The 16,137-nt window shown below is 39.0% G+C and overlaps 2 protein-coding genes across 3 annotated transcripts in view; both read left to right on the top strand.

Annotated features, from left to right (window-relative positions):
• ERGIC2 (ERGIC and golgi 2) overlaps window positions 1-3,228 on the top strand; it is a 296,444-nt gene extending 293,216 nt beyond the window's left edge. Inside the window, exon 14 of the transcript XR_007507698.1 lies at window positions 2,820-3,228. The gene's annotated coding sequence lies outside the window, so the exon portion shown is untranslated. The remainder of the gene's footprint in view (window positions 1-2,819) is intronic.
• Window positions 1-16,137, top strand: part of SLC2A13 (solute carrier family 2 member 13) — a 166,192-nt gene that overhangs the window by 119,040 nt on the left and 31,015 nt on the right. For both annotated transcript variants that reach the window (XM_049814297.1, XM_049814298.1), the window contains exon 7: window positions 15,099-15,224. In XM_049814297.1, the coding sequence (XP_049670254.1) occupies window positions 15,099-15,224 (126 nt within the window). The remainder of the gene's footprint in view (window positions 1-15,098; window positions 15,225-16,137) is intronic.

The raw sequence follows: 16,137 nt of genomic DNA on the forward strand, positions 1-16,137 counted from the left end.
AGTGAGCAAAAGCAGGTATGACAGAAGTTCAATGGGTCTAGAAAAGAGCAATAAAAGAATTGAAATATTTTCATTTGGGAATATTTTGAAATAGGAGGAGCTCTCTTAGTTTACAAATAAAAGTGAACACATAGAGGGGGATGTGAAATAATGAGCAATGTATGAGAAAGCTTTAGTTGCTCCTATTTTAATCTTCTAGTATACCTTGGTGAAGAGAAACAGAAGCCAGGAGAGTTGAAACTAACAAATGGATGCAGTTGCCTACAGATCACGGAATTGGGCTACAACACCCACTATGTAAAAGGATGTGAAAAAATTAGGCATTTATATGTTTAATAACAACTTCCACACTTGTGTATCTCAAGCTATTTTTGGGATATCAATTTTCATGCTTTAAAACATCACCAAACCCTGACCTTGCTAGAGCTGGAGGAAGAATATTCCTTCAGCATCATGAATATTAGTTGTTGGGAATTGGCTTGATGAAAAAGGACATGGGTCTGTGGAAAAGTTGTGCGAGCAGAGTTCTGTGTGAAAGAATGTCAGTTTGAGCAACAAGACTAGGCCTTGGCCGAAAATAGCTGGCTTTACTGATATCGGGAGAAAAACAACAGCTGGTCTCGCTGTTATCAGGAGAAAGACAGGGATGGTGTGACCTTGGCATAACTTCACAAGTAACTTTTGAAGAAGTTCTCATGAGAAAGTTACTGAACACGCGTAGCTGCCAACCACAAGTGGGTGTGTTTTAGTAATGAATAAACATTAGCAATGTACCAATCATATTAGGACTAGTAGGTATAATTATCGCAAACTGTATAAATATGAGCTATCCTTGCAAATAAAGTTGAATCACTTCTATCACTCATATTGAGTCGACTTACGTGCATTCCTCCGCCGCTCCAACAAATGGTGCCCGAACGGGGACCGAAGAAAGGGGAATTGGAGCGACAGACACTGAGAAGCACCGGTAGCAGCGACCAGGGGGCAAAAGATTAACCGAACGCTGATCGTCTTGGTTGGTGTGTTAACTCTCGTGCCTGGACCGTCCAAAAGGGGTTCGCCGTCAGTGAGGGCTACTGGAAAAAAGCTGCAAAGACTTTTTAACCGAGGTGCCTTAATCAAGGTAGCACCCAGGAGTATCAAGAAGCCGGCCGGCAATGGATCAAGAGGTAGCCCTAAAATTATTACAGTGCTTTTTAGAAAAGCGGGGGGTAAATTGCGTTAAGCAAGTTTCGGGATTAGTTGCTTTAGGTCGTGTTAAGGGATGCTTTAAGAATCCGGATTTATTATTTGAGGAGAGTGAATGGTGTAGATTAGGAGACGTATTATGGGATATGGTAACTGACGATGATAAATCAGCTAAAAAACTAATGAAGCAAGGACAGAAACCTTTCAATTAGTGTGGGTACAGCTTTTGAGCTTAGTACCTGGAAAGCTATCGGAACCTCCCTATGGGATGAAATTAGTGACGGGTCTAAAGAAGTTAAAGGTCTTGCAACTTTATGGAAATTGATTAAGACAAGTCTGCAAGAAATGAAAGCAGATTGTAAAGCGTCTGCGTCTGCTTTTGCTGCTCTCTCTCTCCAACTGCAAGTGAAAGGGAAAAGCGGGGAGAAAAACATAATGCAGCGAGAGAGACTTTTTGGAGCTTGTTCGCCTGCTCTTGTGCCCTTGACTTCTGCTCCACTCCCTGGGACTGCCGATATTAATCAGCCATCTGACAGTTCCCAAGCCTCCCTAACCGTACGATTAAAGGAAACTCTACAGAATCAGGGAGTGAGTAAAAATCTGCCTACGAAAAAACAGCCCCCAGATACTACCATTCAACATGAACAAATTATACCTAGCATACACCCTGATTCGAATAATGCAAACAAGGACTTGGCTACTCTAATAATAGAACAAAAAGAGACAATGTTAGAATTGTTAAAGGAAATGCAAAAAAGAGACGGGGAAACCAACGCACCCGTGATAGATGCGGAGCCGCTTGTAATAGCCGCTGCAGAAGAAAGGCAGAGACATTGGATTAAGCAAGCCTGGATTGCTCAAAAACAAAAAGAGGGAGAAAGATTTAAACGGAGACCTACAGTGGATTCGACCTTGTTGTGGTATTACAAATACAGACCTACAGCCGCTGCTGGATTTATTGAGGGGCAGCGATAGCTTAACTTCTACAAGACAACTAAGTACACCGGGATGGCAAGCCTTGACAGCAATTGGACAAAAAATCACATTATCCATGTCTGGCAGATACGTTCCTGATTTACCCATAAATTTGAAACCTTATGCTGAGACTGATATGGAACACACTGACTGTAGTAAGCAGCATGACAGTGACACCGGTGATTGATCCACATCGGTTAACGCCATGGGACAGTAAGAATGTTTGGGTGTCACTAGCTAACGCTATTAATCAAATCTCTTTTTGTGTGTCATTGGCATTACCTGAACAGTCTTTTATTCTTATGTGTTTTATTAGGTATAATGTTGTTTTTACTGTGTTTAATTAATTGTGTTCACAGATCTTTGCAAAGGGCAATACAGCAGGTGTTAAAATTTTACCTCCATCTATACACAAACAGATAAATTGGCTGAAGAAACATACACAAAGATCCAGCAAGAAACTAGTTGGTTTGATGGAGTGTTACTATCAATATTCGGCGGGATAACACCATGGCTAATGTCATTGATTAAGGAAGCCTTACGATGGTTGGGTATATTGATATTAATCTGTGTAATAGTTAAAATTGCTTATGGGTGCATGATAAAAGGAGTCTCAAAGCTGACACACCAAGCTCTACTCTCACAAAAAGAAAAAGGGGGAATTGTTGGGAATTGGCTTGATGAAAAAGGACATGGGTCTATGGAAAAGTTGTGCGAGCAGAGTTCTGTGTGAAAGAATGTCAGTTTGAGCAACAAGACTAGGCCTTGGCCGAAAATAGCTGGCTTTACTGATATTGGGAGAAAAACAACAGCTGGTCTCACTGTTATCAGGAGAAAGACAGGGACGGTGTGACCTTGGCATAACTTCAGAAGTAACTTTTGAAGAAGTTCTCATGAGAAAGTTACTGAACACGCATAGCTGCCAGCCACAAGTGGGTGTGTTTTAGTAATGAATAAACATTAGCAATGTACCAATCATATTAGGACTAGTAGGTATAATTATTGCAAACTGTATAAATACGAGCTATCCGTGCAAATAAAGTTGAATCACTTCTATCACTCATATTGAGTCGACTTATGTGCATTCCTCCGCCGCTCCAACAATTAGTGTCTGTTATGGAAGGTGATATCAGCCACTGACTCCATAGAAGGAAGCCTCAAAATTCCAGGTGACTTCAGCCAAGGGAGCAGTAAGTGCAAGAAATAGTGTTTGCTTTCGGCACGGATAAAGGGAAGAAAAACATCTTAAACATTTTGCCTTTAGTGATGTTTCCAGAGGAGCTTAGTTTCATTGTGCCGTTCTGCCAAGCTCTTGTAGCTGCACATAGAGAAAATACGTTAATTCATTCCTTTGTCTAAGTAATTTCTGGACGGGATGACATACAGCCATACATTATATTTGGACTTGGAAAAGTGGCTGTTCAAGATACAGGTATGCCTGCTTTCTGTGCATGTGGTCAATAAGCTGAATGAAATTTAAAAAAATGTTTTTGTCATTAGAAAGTAGATGGCGTCTTCACCATTCCATCCAAGTTAGAAGAACTTCAGCATAACATGCATGGTCTTGGAAGGAAGAGGTAGTGGGGACTGCAAACCAAAGGAAAGCTAAAGGCTGGGCTGTATTTTGGGAGGCTTGCCTCTCTCTCTCTTTTGGCCCTGAAGGCATTCCCCATGGCAACTATGGAGTTGGGTCAAAGAGATTCTCAAACCTGAGGATTTGGAAGGAAAAGTTTACTTTGCATAATGCCAGTCTTGCATATTTTCTATGCTGCTTTAAGAATAATAGCATTAAAGGAGCTGTACAGATAGCGAGCATGTAGGGTAGCAAATGTTACTACAGGAATAGTTAGATAAGATATCGAATCAAAGTAAAATAATCTAATGGCAGTGGTGTCTTGCTGTTAATCCATATTTTAGCTTGCTTCAGTGTAACTGCTGGTATCCCATATTGCTTAGCATTGTATCTTGCAAGCCTTGAAGAAGTCTCAGAAAGTTTTGGAAAAGCAAAAGACAGCAGGACTTCAGAAGATCAACAGGTAATGCCATCTCTCTGTAGCCACCATAGCCACATTTAAATATGTGTGCCTACACAAATGCAGCTCATAGTCTTCATCTAATGGTGATGCAGTGCTTCTCTGAGGTGAGGTGCACTTAGAGCCTAAACCTGTTTGTAGCTTGGCCATCTTAGAGTATGGGGGTGTTTCCTAAATATAACTTGTATTTGTCTTTGCCAAAATGTATTTATAAGTTATAAAAACATAAGTAAAATGTATTTTGCTGACAGAAGTTTCACTGATACTGTGCAGGGTAAAAATGCTTTTTATGTTTGCACATCCATTGGGTTAGAGTAAGTGCGGGTGTCCATTATGGAAGCCTTAGAGCTACCACAAACAGTCTGTTTGTTGTTCCCACAGATCCATATTCCTCTGCACAGATTAATTCCTGCTGCTAGAATAATAATGAAGATAGAACAAACTAGCAAATAAAGAACGCAGTCACTATTCTGATTCAGAAAAGCACCTAGGGCTTGAATACTACATTCTGAGAGAGCTGTGCCGTGCAAAGAGAGGTACAGGTTACCTGTACGTGCTTGCAGAAAACAAACCTGTAAGATAGGCTGCAAATATCAAGTAAAATATTTTCATTTGGTCTAGACATGTATAATATCATAGTTGACTAACAGCCAAAAAATAATCTGTAAATCAGTGAAAAAAATTGAATGTAATCCTCATTCACAAGGACATCATGGAAATAACGCAAACCCAGCAGAACACCCTGAACACTGAAATTCTCTTTGCCTCCTCACAGGTGGAAGTGGGTGGGTGTCTTATTGAGGAAAGGCAAGGTGAATGCTCATCTGTGTGCCATCCTTAAATTAAACTTCATTTTTACACTCAACCTGTGTAAGCTTGTATAAATGTTTGCAGTGTGACCAATTCTCTTCTTCAATCTTCAGCAGCCGTGATCTGTTACTTACCATCAAGGCTGCAGAGAAGCTCAGAGATAAATTTAAGAGTACAAAACAGCATCGTCCCAAAATTTGTCATCTTAAAAATTAAAAGATAAGCTAGCCACTCCTATTATTATTCTGACTACTCAAAACTCTCTAAACATGTTCCCTTTTTTGCTGGGGTCTTGCCTCGTTCTGGAAGGAGGTCAAGGTTAGGGCATGTGCACTAGTTACCCTACTGCCTTTTCCCAGTCTTTAAAGAATCAAAGGTGTGACCGTCCCACTCTACCTTCCTCTGGGACATTCACCTATTTCTGGAAAACCACCATTGTCCTGTTGCCTTGTGTTCTTGGTCTTCTTGTCTCCTTTCCGTCATGTGTCTGTTACTGCACTTCTTGAGACTTCGTCGGCTGTAGAAGACATAATGTGAACTTGTTATCCTTAAGCAATATTTTTCACCTCAGCTACTATATGAAAATGGTAACTTTTATGTTGATCTTAGGTTAACCCTGAGGCTTGTATTCTAGGGAAATGGTACCTGTGCCCAAGAACTTTCTCAGGTTCCTTCCCAAACTGATTGTCTTCAGAGTTTGATTAAAATAATACAGGCAGTGCCAGCTGCGCTGGGCACACAATGGCTCTGTTGTTCATCTTCGAATTAGTCACCCTCACATGGTTAATGTTCCTAAGCTCATTGTACAAATACACACCACTGAGATGAAGGCACCAATATTTAGTACTCTTACACAGTGATTTTACAAGATAGCTAATAGGCAGAAATACATATTTTCTTTATGAATTTAGCAAAAGTTTATCATTGTGATCAGTCGTGAAAAATGCAGCTAATCTAGTAACTGAAGCTGGTTTTATTGCATTTAATAGCCTTAGGATAAACATAGTAAGTATATTAGCTATTGTACTTTATTTTGTTGAGTTAACTCATTGACAATCTTATTTATCTGCAAGCTAGACATCAGTATTCTTCATACTGTCACTGTATCATAGAACCAGTATTTTTTAAAATATGATTCTCATTTTATGTTTCTAATGTCAAAGTGACTGAGGTACTGGTCGTTCTGATAAATGAGAATTGCAATAATAAATATAGCAATGTTTTTCTGCTATTAAGGTCAGAAGATTATGAGTATTCAAAGAGATAAACATGTTTGAGAATGCTTTTGCCAGCTCTTATGAAATGTAGTTAAAATTCTGATAGACAGTTTACACTGTAGAACTGTAAAATGACCTCAATATAGTCTTGAAATCTATGAAGTAGATAATACAAGGATTTATCGCTTGGTAATAATTTTCCATTTGCTGGCATGTTGCTCCTATCAATAAAAACTTGTAATTTAATTTAAAATCATAAGGGATAGGAAGGAATATGTCAGTTCTGTGTAGTAACATCTTTAATGTGAATGAGGAAAAACTCCTCTCATCAGTTTAAACACAAAGGTCTGAAAAGTTACTTACCTAAACTGTAATGTCTGTGAGGGTAATGCAGACCCTCTAACCATTGTTAACACTTCAATTTCTTTGTCTTTGATTCAAACTCTGCATTACTGAGGGAGCAAAGTGATATTTGTATAGTAACCTATTAACGCTTCACTTCTCCACTAATACTTCTAAGACTTTGCTGTTTAAAAAAACCTGAAACAATGTTTGGGGAATTATTTTGTAAAATCTTCCAAAGTGATGGTGTTATACTTTATATGGTCTGCAGGTTTTAGTCACACAAGGATGATTTTAATCAAATTTGAGCAAGGCTTGTACCTGATCTACCCAGAAGTGGGGAGTATAGTATTTATGTGTAAGGTCTCTTTGGAAGAGTAGTTTTAAAAGCAAAGTATTCTATGGAGATTGCCATTATGCTCAAAATAAAGTTGTGCAAACATGCAAGTCAGTTGTTTCTGTTATTTATTGTCTTCGTTGCTCAGTTCCAGGCATAAATCAGGAAGCTGTTGTGCTGGGGGCTATATAAATTCAGGAAAAAAGATCATCAAAGACAAGAGACTATTGATACCGATGTGCAGCTACATCAGGACGCTTTTCATGTGGTGTCAGCGTTCCAGCACAGTCTGCTGTCAAGGTGCTTAGAGTAGTAGTGTTGTAGCCATGATGATGTAGGGACTTGAGGAAAGCAAGGCTTGTAGAGAGTAGTTTCCTTTATAGGACTATCATAGGTAGGAAAATGGATGAGCCATCAGGGTCCTCTTCAGTTCTAAAGCAGAAGTAGCAAACACCAAGAAGCCAAAAACAGTTTCTCTGAGTTTATGTAAATTGTTTTGCTTAGTTGAGGCATGTAAGTCTTTGGAAAAGAGTTTAAGGAAAGTTTGAGGAGAGCTAATGCATTTTTATGTGGCTGGCATGTCAAGAAGGATAAGGATTCGGTACTGGTCTGAAACTTACCTAGGAAGGAGTCACTGAAGAACAGTCTCACTGGACTAGATGGAGCAGGAGCCTGATTTGAGGATGAGGAAGGGTTGATCATACTTGAATGTAACTGTGATTTAGATCTGTTGGAATAGCTGTGTGGTAAATTACAGAACTGCAGGTAGCATATGAGTACTGTGATTATAAATGGTAGCTTTTCCTTGTGAACATCTCCTTGTGAACATCACTGAGTGGATACAGGTGTTACCTAACGGATCGCCAGTAGATCTCAGCAAATAAACTTCTGTCATTTGGTCTCCTATTATCACAGGAAATTGCTCTTGAAGTCCAAGTGAGTTTTTCTCATTCTTTGTTGAATATTGTATTTACTGTGTCACAGATACGACAGGCTGAAGTGGTATCTTGCAGTTGCCGTGCATCTTAACTACTTAAATCATCTCTTATATTCTTGGCCAGTGATATTTAATCAGAATTTAATGGTTAGCTTTTGGAAGCAACACAGGAATCAATCATCAGAAGTATATAAGGAAGTGCTTTATTTCATGACTAAAGTGCAGTGTGAAGCATGTGCAAACAGCACAAGACCTCAGCCACTAGCACCAGGCAGTTTTAAACAAGGTCCTAGTACCTAACTGAAATGAGTTTGTGTGCAAAAATGAAGTCTCTTACAAGAAAAAGACTAAGCTCTTTAATTGTATAGCTGGCTGAAAACTAACTGCACCAATGTCCTCACATATCAACAGAGCTGATAAATCTACTGCAATATTTGTCCAAAGTCCTTACGTTTTTGTTGTGTTGAATATCTTGGCTGCTTTTCTTGTTTGGATTCATCATTTGCCAAAGTCGCTTGTTGAGTCCAGTTGGGTAGGGATGCTCTGAACAGTGATACTCAGCTCAGCTGTCATGGCCGTTTTCTTTCAGTTGAAGCTGCTGGAGGAAGAGATATTGTATGGTTGTAGATAGCATACAAGCACAGAAGCAAGGAAAGCTTGATTCCAGTCTGTTGTTTTACTATAAGGAGCTGGAAAGCAACTACACAGCATTCTAAGAGAGGTAGGGGATTGTGTGCATAACTGATCTTGAGAGCAAAGAGCGAACCTGAGGGCATACCAGCTAGGATGAAAGATCCACCTAGCCTAGAATCATGTCTCCAGTATGGCAAACAGCAAGCTGGAAACGGTAGAAAGCAGCACAATCAAAGTGACATTCCCTTCCAGCCTGCAGTGATTTGCAGCTTATGTTCTCTTTGGGTGGTATGTGCTAATCCTCAGTAGATATTGCAAGATGCTCCTGTCCCTACATTGAGCCTTTCCTGCCTGAGATGTTTTTTATTGTTCTTACAGTTCTATAAGCAAAACCTTGTTCAGCAACATGAATACTTACATCATGCAGAGCAGGATCAGTAGGGTCAACAAGCTTACAACGGTGAAATTTATTCTGTGGAGAAGACCAGGCATGAGCAAAATGTCTTGCACGTTGTGAGTGTATCAGATTTTAATGTATAGCTGCTACCTCATGTGCAAGAGCTGATTGTGCAGCATGTGCTCAGTGAGACTGATGAATCTAAAACAAGTTGAAAAAGTCCATCCCCCAGAAACGTCCATATTTGTGGACATTTTGTTACTCTGGGAGGCTGTTCATGCTATCTATGTAGTAGAATATTATGAAATCAGGGGTTACATTCTGGAAAAGAACAACATAGTCCACAATATATTATCAAGCTCAGTTTGTATTTCTGTAACTGGATGACAGGAACATATGAGTATGGTTTTATAATTGGATAACAGGATATGGAAGGCAGAGTTGAAATTTCCTTAAAATGTGGCAAAAGTGAAAACTGATTAAATGTTTTGAAATTAACAATTCAGAAATTGAGGTTCAGCTTGAAAAAGACAAAATAATCTGGCAAAAAGAGAAATAGCACTTGCAGAGCAAGGGCACTGGGCAAAGGTCTTTCACTGTTAAGTCACTCAACAAAAAGTGGCAAGGTACAATTTGCAGCTCAAATTAAGAGACTCCTGAGAATTGTAGGAAAGTCATTACTTACAAGGTCATTTTACAAATTTAAAGCACAAAATGTAATCACAAACCAAATGTAACTATGGAGTATTCTAAGCAGTGGAGCAAAAGCAGGGGAAGAAGCAATTCTGAATCTTTCATTGGCATCTGGAGGGTCAATTAGCAGGTCAGAGATTTTATGCAATCTTTTTAGAGACTGCACTAGAGGCTAGTAAACTACTCTGTTAGGAAGAAGGAAAACAGTAATTTTGGTATCAAGAAAAATGTACACAGCTAGCCAATTAATACTTCATCTATGTACTTTAAGTTCTCTGTGAAAGGGGAAGGCATTGTGCTCTTTGGAATCAACCTGTAACCTCAGGAACAGTTCATCAGGCAGGCTGCTCCAGAGCAGAGCATCCTGAAAGCCAGTGGTGCTCAGACTGGCAAGAAATTGCTAGCAAGGGACCTTGAAGTTATGCTTTCTAGATGTCAGATATTCCCATTTGGTCAGATGAAGAAGACTTAAGAGCATGGAAGCCTTGACTGTGTTGGCAGAATTGGAGTGGGGAATTGCAGTTTTGGGGATATCTAGTCTCCTAATGGTCTGTCAGCTTGTCAGTAAATGTGCTCTGACAGTGAAGCAGGAACCCCAAAATCCCATTCCATGGCAGGTTCCAATAAACTGAGGGGCCATGCTACTGAGACTTTTGTTCTGTAAACTTCATGCCACTGAGCTGCAAAGAAGCTGGGCATCTTTGGAATTCCAGAGCCTTACATTCCTGGTTGTTGTTATTCTGCTACATAAGCTGAAGCATCTGAAGTCTAGACACTTGCCTTCTTGTTGGGTTGCCTAGGAGCCCAGCTGGTGAGCAGGGAGGGAAATAGGCACGCTGCAAAACCTTTCTGCTGTAATGCTGCCTGTTTTCATCAAAATCAAATCATCTCTCTCGGGTATTTCAATCTTGATGTCAGTCTGATTGAGAACCATCCTGCCTGGGAATTTTCAACTGGCTTTTCATGGAGGAACCTTTTTACAAGACACTAGCTCAGGACCTTAGCACGGATATAAATATTTAATGATAAAGTGCAGGAAAGACATTTCCCATTTATAATTGGATGCAAATTTCCTTTCCTACATAGACATCCTGGAGTGTTCTGCTATAGAGCTTTCAAGGCCATAACTGATCTGTGGTATAGATTTGAAGAAGTGTCAGTATTTTTATAGATTTGTACTCTGACATACGTTTGGGTATATCTGGGTAGGGCTGATAAGAAGGTAAATTTGAGGACAGGAAGGAGCTCTGTAGTAGACAGTTTCATGTCAGTAAGTATTGTGCAATTATTTTCCTGGTATATTGTGTGTCCTAATTTATTTACTTCACTACAAACATGTATGTAATAATATCTGCTCAATTTCAAATTGTTTAAATATTTTTGTTTAACAAATAGTAATGGGGCTGGAATGAAGAAGAGGGTAAGCCTGAAACTACTGTATATTTTATTTCCATTTTTTGAGAGAGAAATTTAAAGTAAACAGCCTCAGCACATAATCTTTTTCAGTTGTTTTTAAATTGCTTCTTTTAAACAAAAATCTTCCTTGCTTATTTCATGCTGCATCTTCAGTGATCATTAGTCTTTATTAACTGATACTGATTTCTTTAATGCGTTATGAAGCAATTGTAATGTGTATATATTGGGATTTTGGAGGAAAAAACCATCCATCTTCATCTTGGAAAAAGCAATGACTACCTACCTCATCAAAGTCAACATAAAAATTTTATATCAGTGATAAAACAGGGCACAGAAGAATGCTAGATGGTCTGAATAGCAACTGCCTACACTAAGTCTGCTGGGAGTTAGATATGAAAGGACTTTAAGTCTTACATATTGAATTTCTGGGTTTCCTCTGACATAAATTGGTCTTGTCTCTAAAACATAAAGTCAAAGCCTGATTGTATGAACTCACTATATAAATAATGGCAGAAAATCCTAACCCAAAGGTAAAGGGTTTTAAAATATTTGTTATTTAACTTTTCAACCTGAAAGACAAGCTTCAGAAAAGCTGTGGAAAATAACCAAGCTGTGGAAAATAATAATTTTAAATTATTTAAGCTGTTATGATTAACTATAACCTCTGACATTTGGCATGACATGAACTCCAGAAGCCTTTATTATGTTGAATGCCAGCTGGAAGACACAGTTGTGCATAGCCAATAAAGCCCGAGGAAGAGCTGAATTAACAGCCATGTAGGCAGACACTAGACTCAGTAATCAAATTTCTCGTATTTTTTCTGGACTGCTAGATGGGGAGGGAAGAATAAATAAGATACTTTCTGCTTTTGAATTGACTGGTTACTGATACCCAATGCCATATGAGGTTATGTGGAGTTATCCATAGAGCGAGCCCCGTAGGACAGAACAGACAACAGACAGTTCAGTTCTGTCATTCATCTCGTGCATCAATATTTGTGAGGACATTGAGGGAAATGAGGAGGCATCCAATCCCCATCCTGTCCTCTGCTGGCAACACTGTAACGATGACACTCATAGCTGTGTGTAATTGTTATTCCTCTGCATTCCTGTGTCTTGCTGATGTTCTGGCTGGTGTTGGGTATTTGACTATATTTCTGCTTGAAGTAAAACTAAAAGGAATAAATCTAGAGAAACCTTGAATCCCAAAATTTTCCAAAGAGAATTGTTGCCTAAAGTCCACTTTAATGTGTTACATTTTGCACATGGCGTTCGCATTGGATATAATTTGCATATAGCTGACTTCAAAATCCACTGCTGCACTTGATAGCATGTAGTATTTGGAAATGGCTGCTTTCTCTGCCAGGATGCCATGCTGGGTGTGCTAGCGCCCTGGGTCTTTTTAGAAATTCATGTTGTTAAATGGTACCTTGATATACAATGTAATTTGAGTGGAAGATGTTCTACAATTTGAAAATCATATGCCAGCATCCTGTTTGATATCATAGGATTCTTTTCACTAGGAGTTTCTATAATTTTTTAGTTAATAGTTTTAGTTTTAGTTTTTAGTTTTAATATTATTATTACATACTTAAACACACTTGAGATTTATAAAAATGTTTTTATTCATCTGCAGTCTTCTGTTCTTGTCAACTGTTTTGGTTGCTGCCATTGCTGTCCTAATATTGATTAACAAAATGTAGCTAAGTCTCACTAATGTAACATTGGAATTTTCCTTTCCTTTCATAATTGATAATTGCAGAGTTATGATTTTCTCATTTATCTTTGCAAGAGAATAAATGTTTACTACAGTTAGATGATTGACTTCTACCTGAAAGTTTGGTTTCATCTCCATTGTGAAAATATTTTCTGCAGTTTATCGCTCTATTAAGAGCTGATTTAACGCAGCTTTCCTAAAATTAAAAAAAAAGCTCTTCAAACCTGAATTTGACCTATCAGTTAAGCAAGTGGATGGTCTACTTTATAGATTTATTTTCTAAAAAGTAGACAACGTAGAAATTCTGCAATAGTTTGATAATTTAGAAAGCACACGATACCAAAGAGCGCAAATTTCTGAAACGTGGGAGAAGGAGGAAATTGTTTTTAACGCTTTCCCAGCCCTCTTTTTTGCCAACTACCATATTAATTGACCTTATAACTCTTTTAGAAACATCATAGTAAGAAAAGCTTGAATGACTAGATTTTAAATGTGTACTTTCAGACTTTTTAAATCCATATGATCTGCTTTACTGATCTGGGGACTTTGTTATACAGTTACTTTTACTTTTTTTCTCATCGTGGTGTAGTAGTTTAAGCAGATTATTTCTTCATTCACTAAGTCATTGTTATGATGAAGATACACACTCAGAAAGGATTATTTCCTTGGTTTTGTTGTTACAGGGGTATATGTTGAAGCTATTTTTGTCACTTTAATTACACATTTCCAGATGTTACATTTCAAAGTTTAATTCTAATTTCAAATTTCCAGACTTATTCCATGTTGTTTAGTTTTCCATTCTCCTATTTTTAACTCCTGAAGTTATCCCTTAGTATATTAGGGGCTTTACTGATGAGGATGTATCTCTGGATCTGAGATCACTTCTGGGGACGATAAACACCAGGGTAGTTTAACCACCGTAGCGATGGTCTTGAGCATTTGCAAGGTCTGGGGAGGCTTGTGCCAGAAGTTTTCAGGTAACTTGCACTGCATGAAGGGGTTTGGAATACCTTCATAGCTTATATGCCCAGATCCCACTCAGTTTGTTCTCAGGGGCAGGTTTTAGACTGTCCTGGTTTCAGTTGGGATAGAGTTAACTGTCTTCCTAGTAGCTGGTACAGTGCTGTGTTTTGAGTTCAGTATGCGAAGAATGTTGGTAACACGGATGTTTTCAGTTGTTGCTCAGTAGTGTTTAGACTATAGTCAAGGATTTTCCAGCTTCTCATGCCCAGCCAGGGCCCAAGAAGTTGGCACAGGACACAACCAGGGCACCTGACCCAAACTGGCCAACAGTGTATTCCATACCATGGGACGTCCCATCTAGTATAGGAACTGGGAAGTGGGGGGGCAGGGAATCGCCGCTCGGGGACTGGCGGGGTGTTGGTCGGCGGGTGGTGAGCAATTGCCCTGCGCATCGTTTGTACATTCCAATCCTTTTATTATTGCTGTTGTCATTTTATTAGTGTTATCATTATCATTATTAGTTTCTTCTTTTCTGTTCTATTAAACCGTTCTTATCTCAACCCACGAGTTTTACTTTTTTTCCTGATTTTCTCCCCCATCCCACTGGATGGGGGGAGTGAGTGAGCGGCTGTGTGGTGCTTAGTTGCTGGCTGGGCTTAAACCACAACATAGACTGACACTTAAGTGAAGTATTTGTAGGGCACTTTGTGTCTAGTTTCCCAGTAGTCAGTGGGGATGTGGTCAGTGCAACCAGTGGAGTCTGGAGAACAGCTTTACAGTCTAGTCACTTGGATAGCTTGCAAGATTGCATTGAGGAAACTTTGCCTAAATGTAAGCATCTCTTGCTCTTTGAGACTCTGCAAAAAGTCAGAGATACCTGTACAGAGCTCACAACTGTGATGCGTGGGAATGAACTGCAAGAGCACTGCGCACTCTGCAGTGACAGGTGAAGGGCAGGCAGGATATTTTGGGGCACTAGATGACTGTATGTGTATTGGCTCCACTGACGTATTGACTCCTTCCATTGAATATAATTGGAACTCAGGTGCTGAGTTCCCACATGGAGACACATGGTATCGTGATCTCAGACTGACTCCCATATCTATATGTGCTCAAATCCTAGTTTGGTTATTAGGTATGATGTATGATTCTTTCTCTTCAACCCCAACCTGTATTTTTGAAATTAAAATTCATTCCATGAGTGAATTTTCCTACAGCCTGATCCGGTGTCACTGGGAGATTTGCAACTGGGCCGCCAAAAATGTGGTACAGAAGAAGGCAAAAGCAATTTGTATTAGTTTTTGGGCAGTTTCTATTATCTTGTCTCCAACACTGACAACTTGACTATGTGCATCCCAAGATTGATTAGGAGATGCTGTTGGTTTTGACATGTACAAATGAATAAAGTGTTGCTTAAGTATTTATTTCTTTCTCTTTCAGTTATTGTAATGGATGTATGTTAGATCCAGACTGTGGTCTCTGCTACAAATTGAATAAATCAAGTGTTGTTGAGTCCTCATGCATTCCTGTTGATAAAGATTCTACAATGAAAGCAGCTTGGGGCAGGTACGTCACTTCAAGATTTTCTGGTCTTGTGCTGTACTGACGGTGTATTTTATGCTATTGAGAATGCTTTTGCTTAAAATGTTACTCTTAGGATGTTCTGAAAGACAAACATAACTTGGCATTGTCAAAAATGGGTGATTACATTGTAACAACTGTTATAAATAAAAGCTTTGACCCTGATGTGTGCAGCCAGTTTGGTGTAGTCTGCCACTTAAAAGTATGCCAGAAGTGCACTAGCAATTAGGAAAACTACTTTTCCTTGATGTCTTCATACATTTCAGGTGGCATATTCCCTAGGTATACACTTAAAGCCCTCTGAATTAATTTTCTTTCTAAATGCTTTAATTAAACCACACTTCTAAAATATTGGCCTACTAAAGAAACTGAGTTGCTCAGGTCAATAATCTAAAATGATAAAAACGTGAAAAGTTCAAATTGTCAAAAGCATGGTTTGTGGCCACAGATTTCTGTGTTCCTGTGCTTAAAAACAGTGTCATGCCATACGTTGCACTTGGGGTGTAAAAATGTGTGATAAGTTCCAATGCAACTTCAAAATACACACCTCTTAAGCAGCACAAAGATTCCCTGTGAAGTCACAGCAATCTTCAAGTTTTCTGAAGTATTGACTGTTCTTAAGGAATGGCTTCATGAGTTGGAACAACATCAAGTGAAGGCTTTATCAATACTTTAATAATGATTAGGGCTTGGATTAGAGTTTAGAATGGTTCAGTGCCACAAGGGAATTACATAATTACTGCTGATAAAACCTTCATGCCATAATTCATCTATGCCACCCACATGCCATAAACATGCTTGGGAAATAGGCAAAGGTTCGTGTGGTGGTTTGGGCTTTCTTATTTATATATTTTTTTAACTTTCATGTGTTTTTCTCAGAAGTTAAAGCCAAGTGCCT

This window comes from Accipiter gentilis, chromosome 11 (assembly GCF_929443795.1).
Source record: "Accipiter gentilis chromosome 11, bAccGen1.1, whole genome shotgun sequence".
Lineage (NCBI taxonomy): Eukaryota > Metazoa > Chordata > Aves > Accipitriformes > Accipitridae > Astur > Astur gentilis.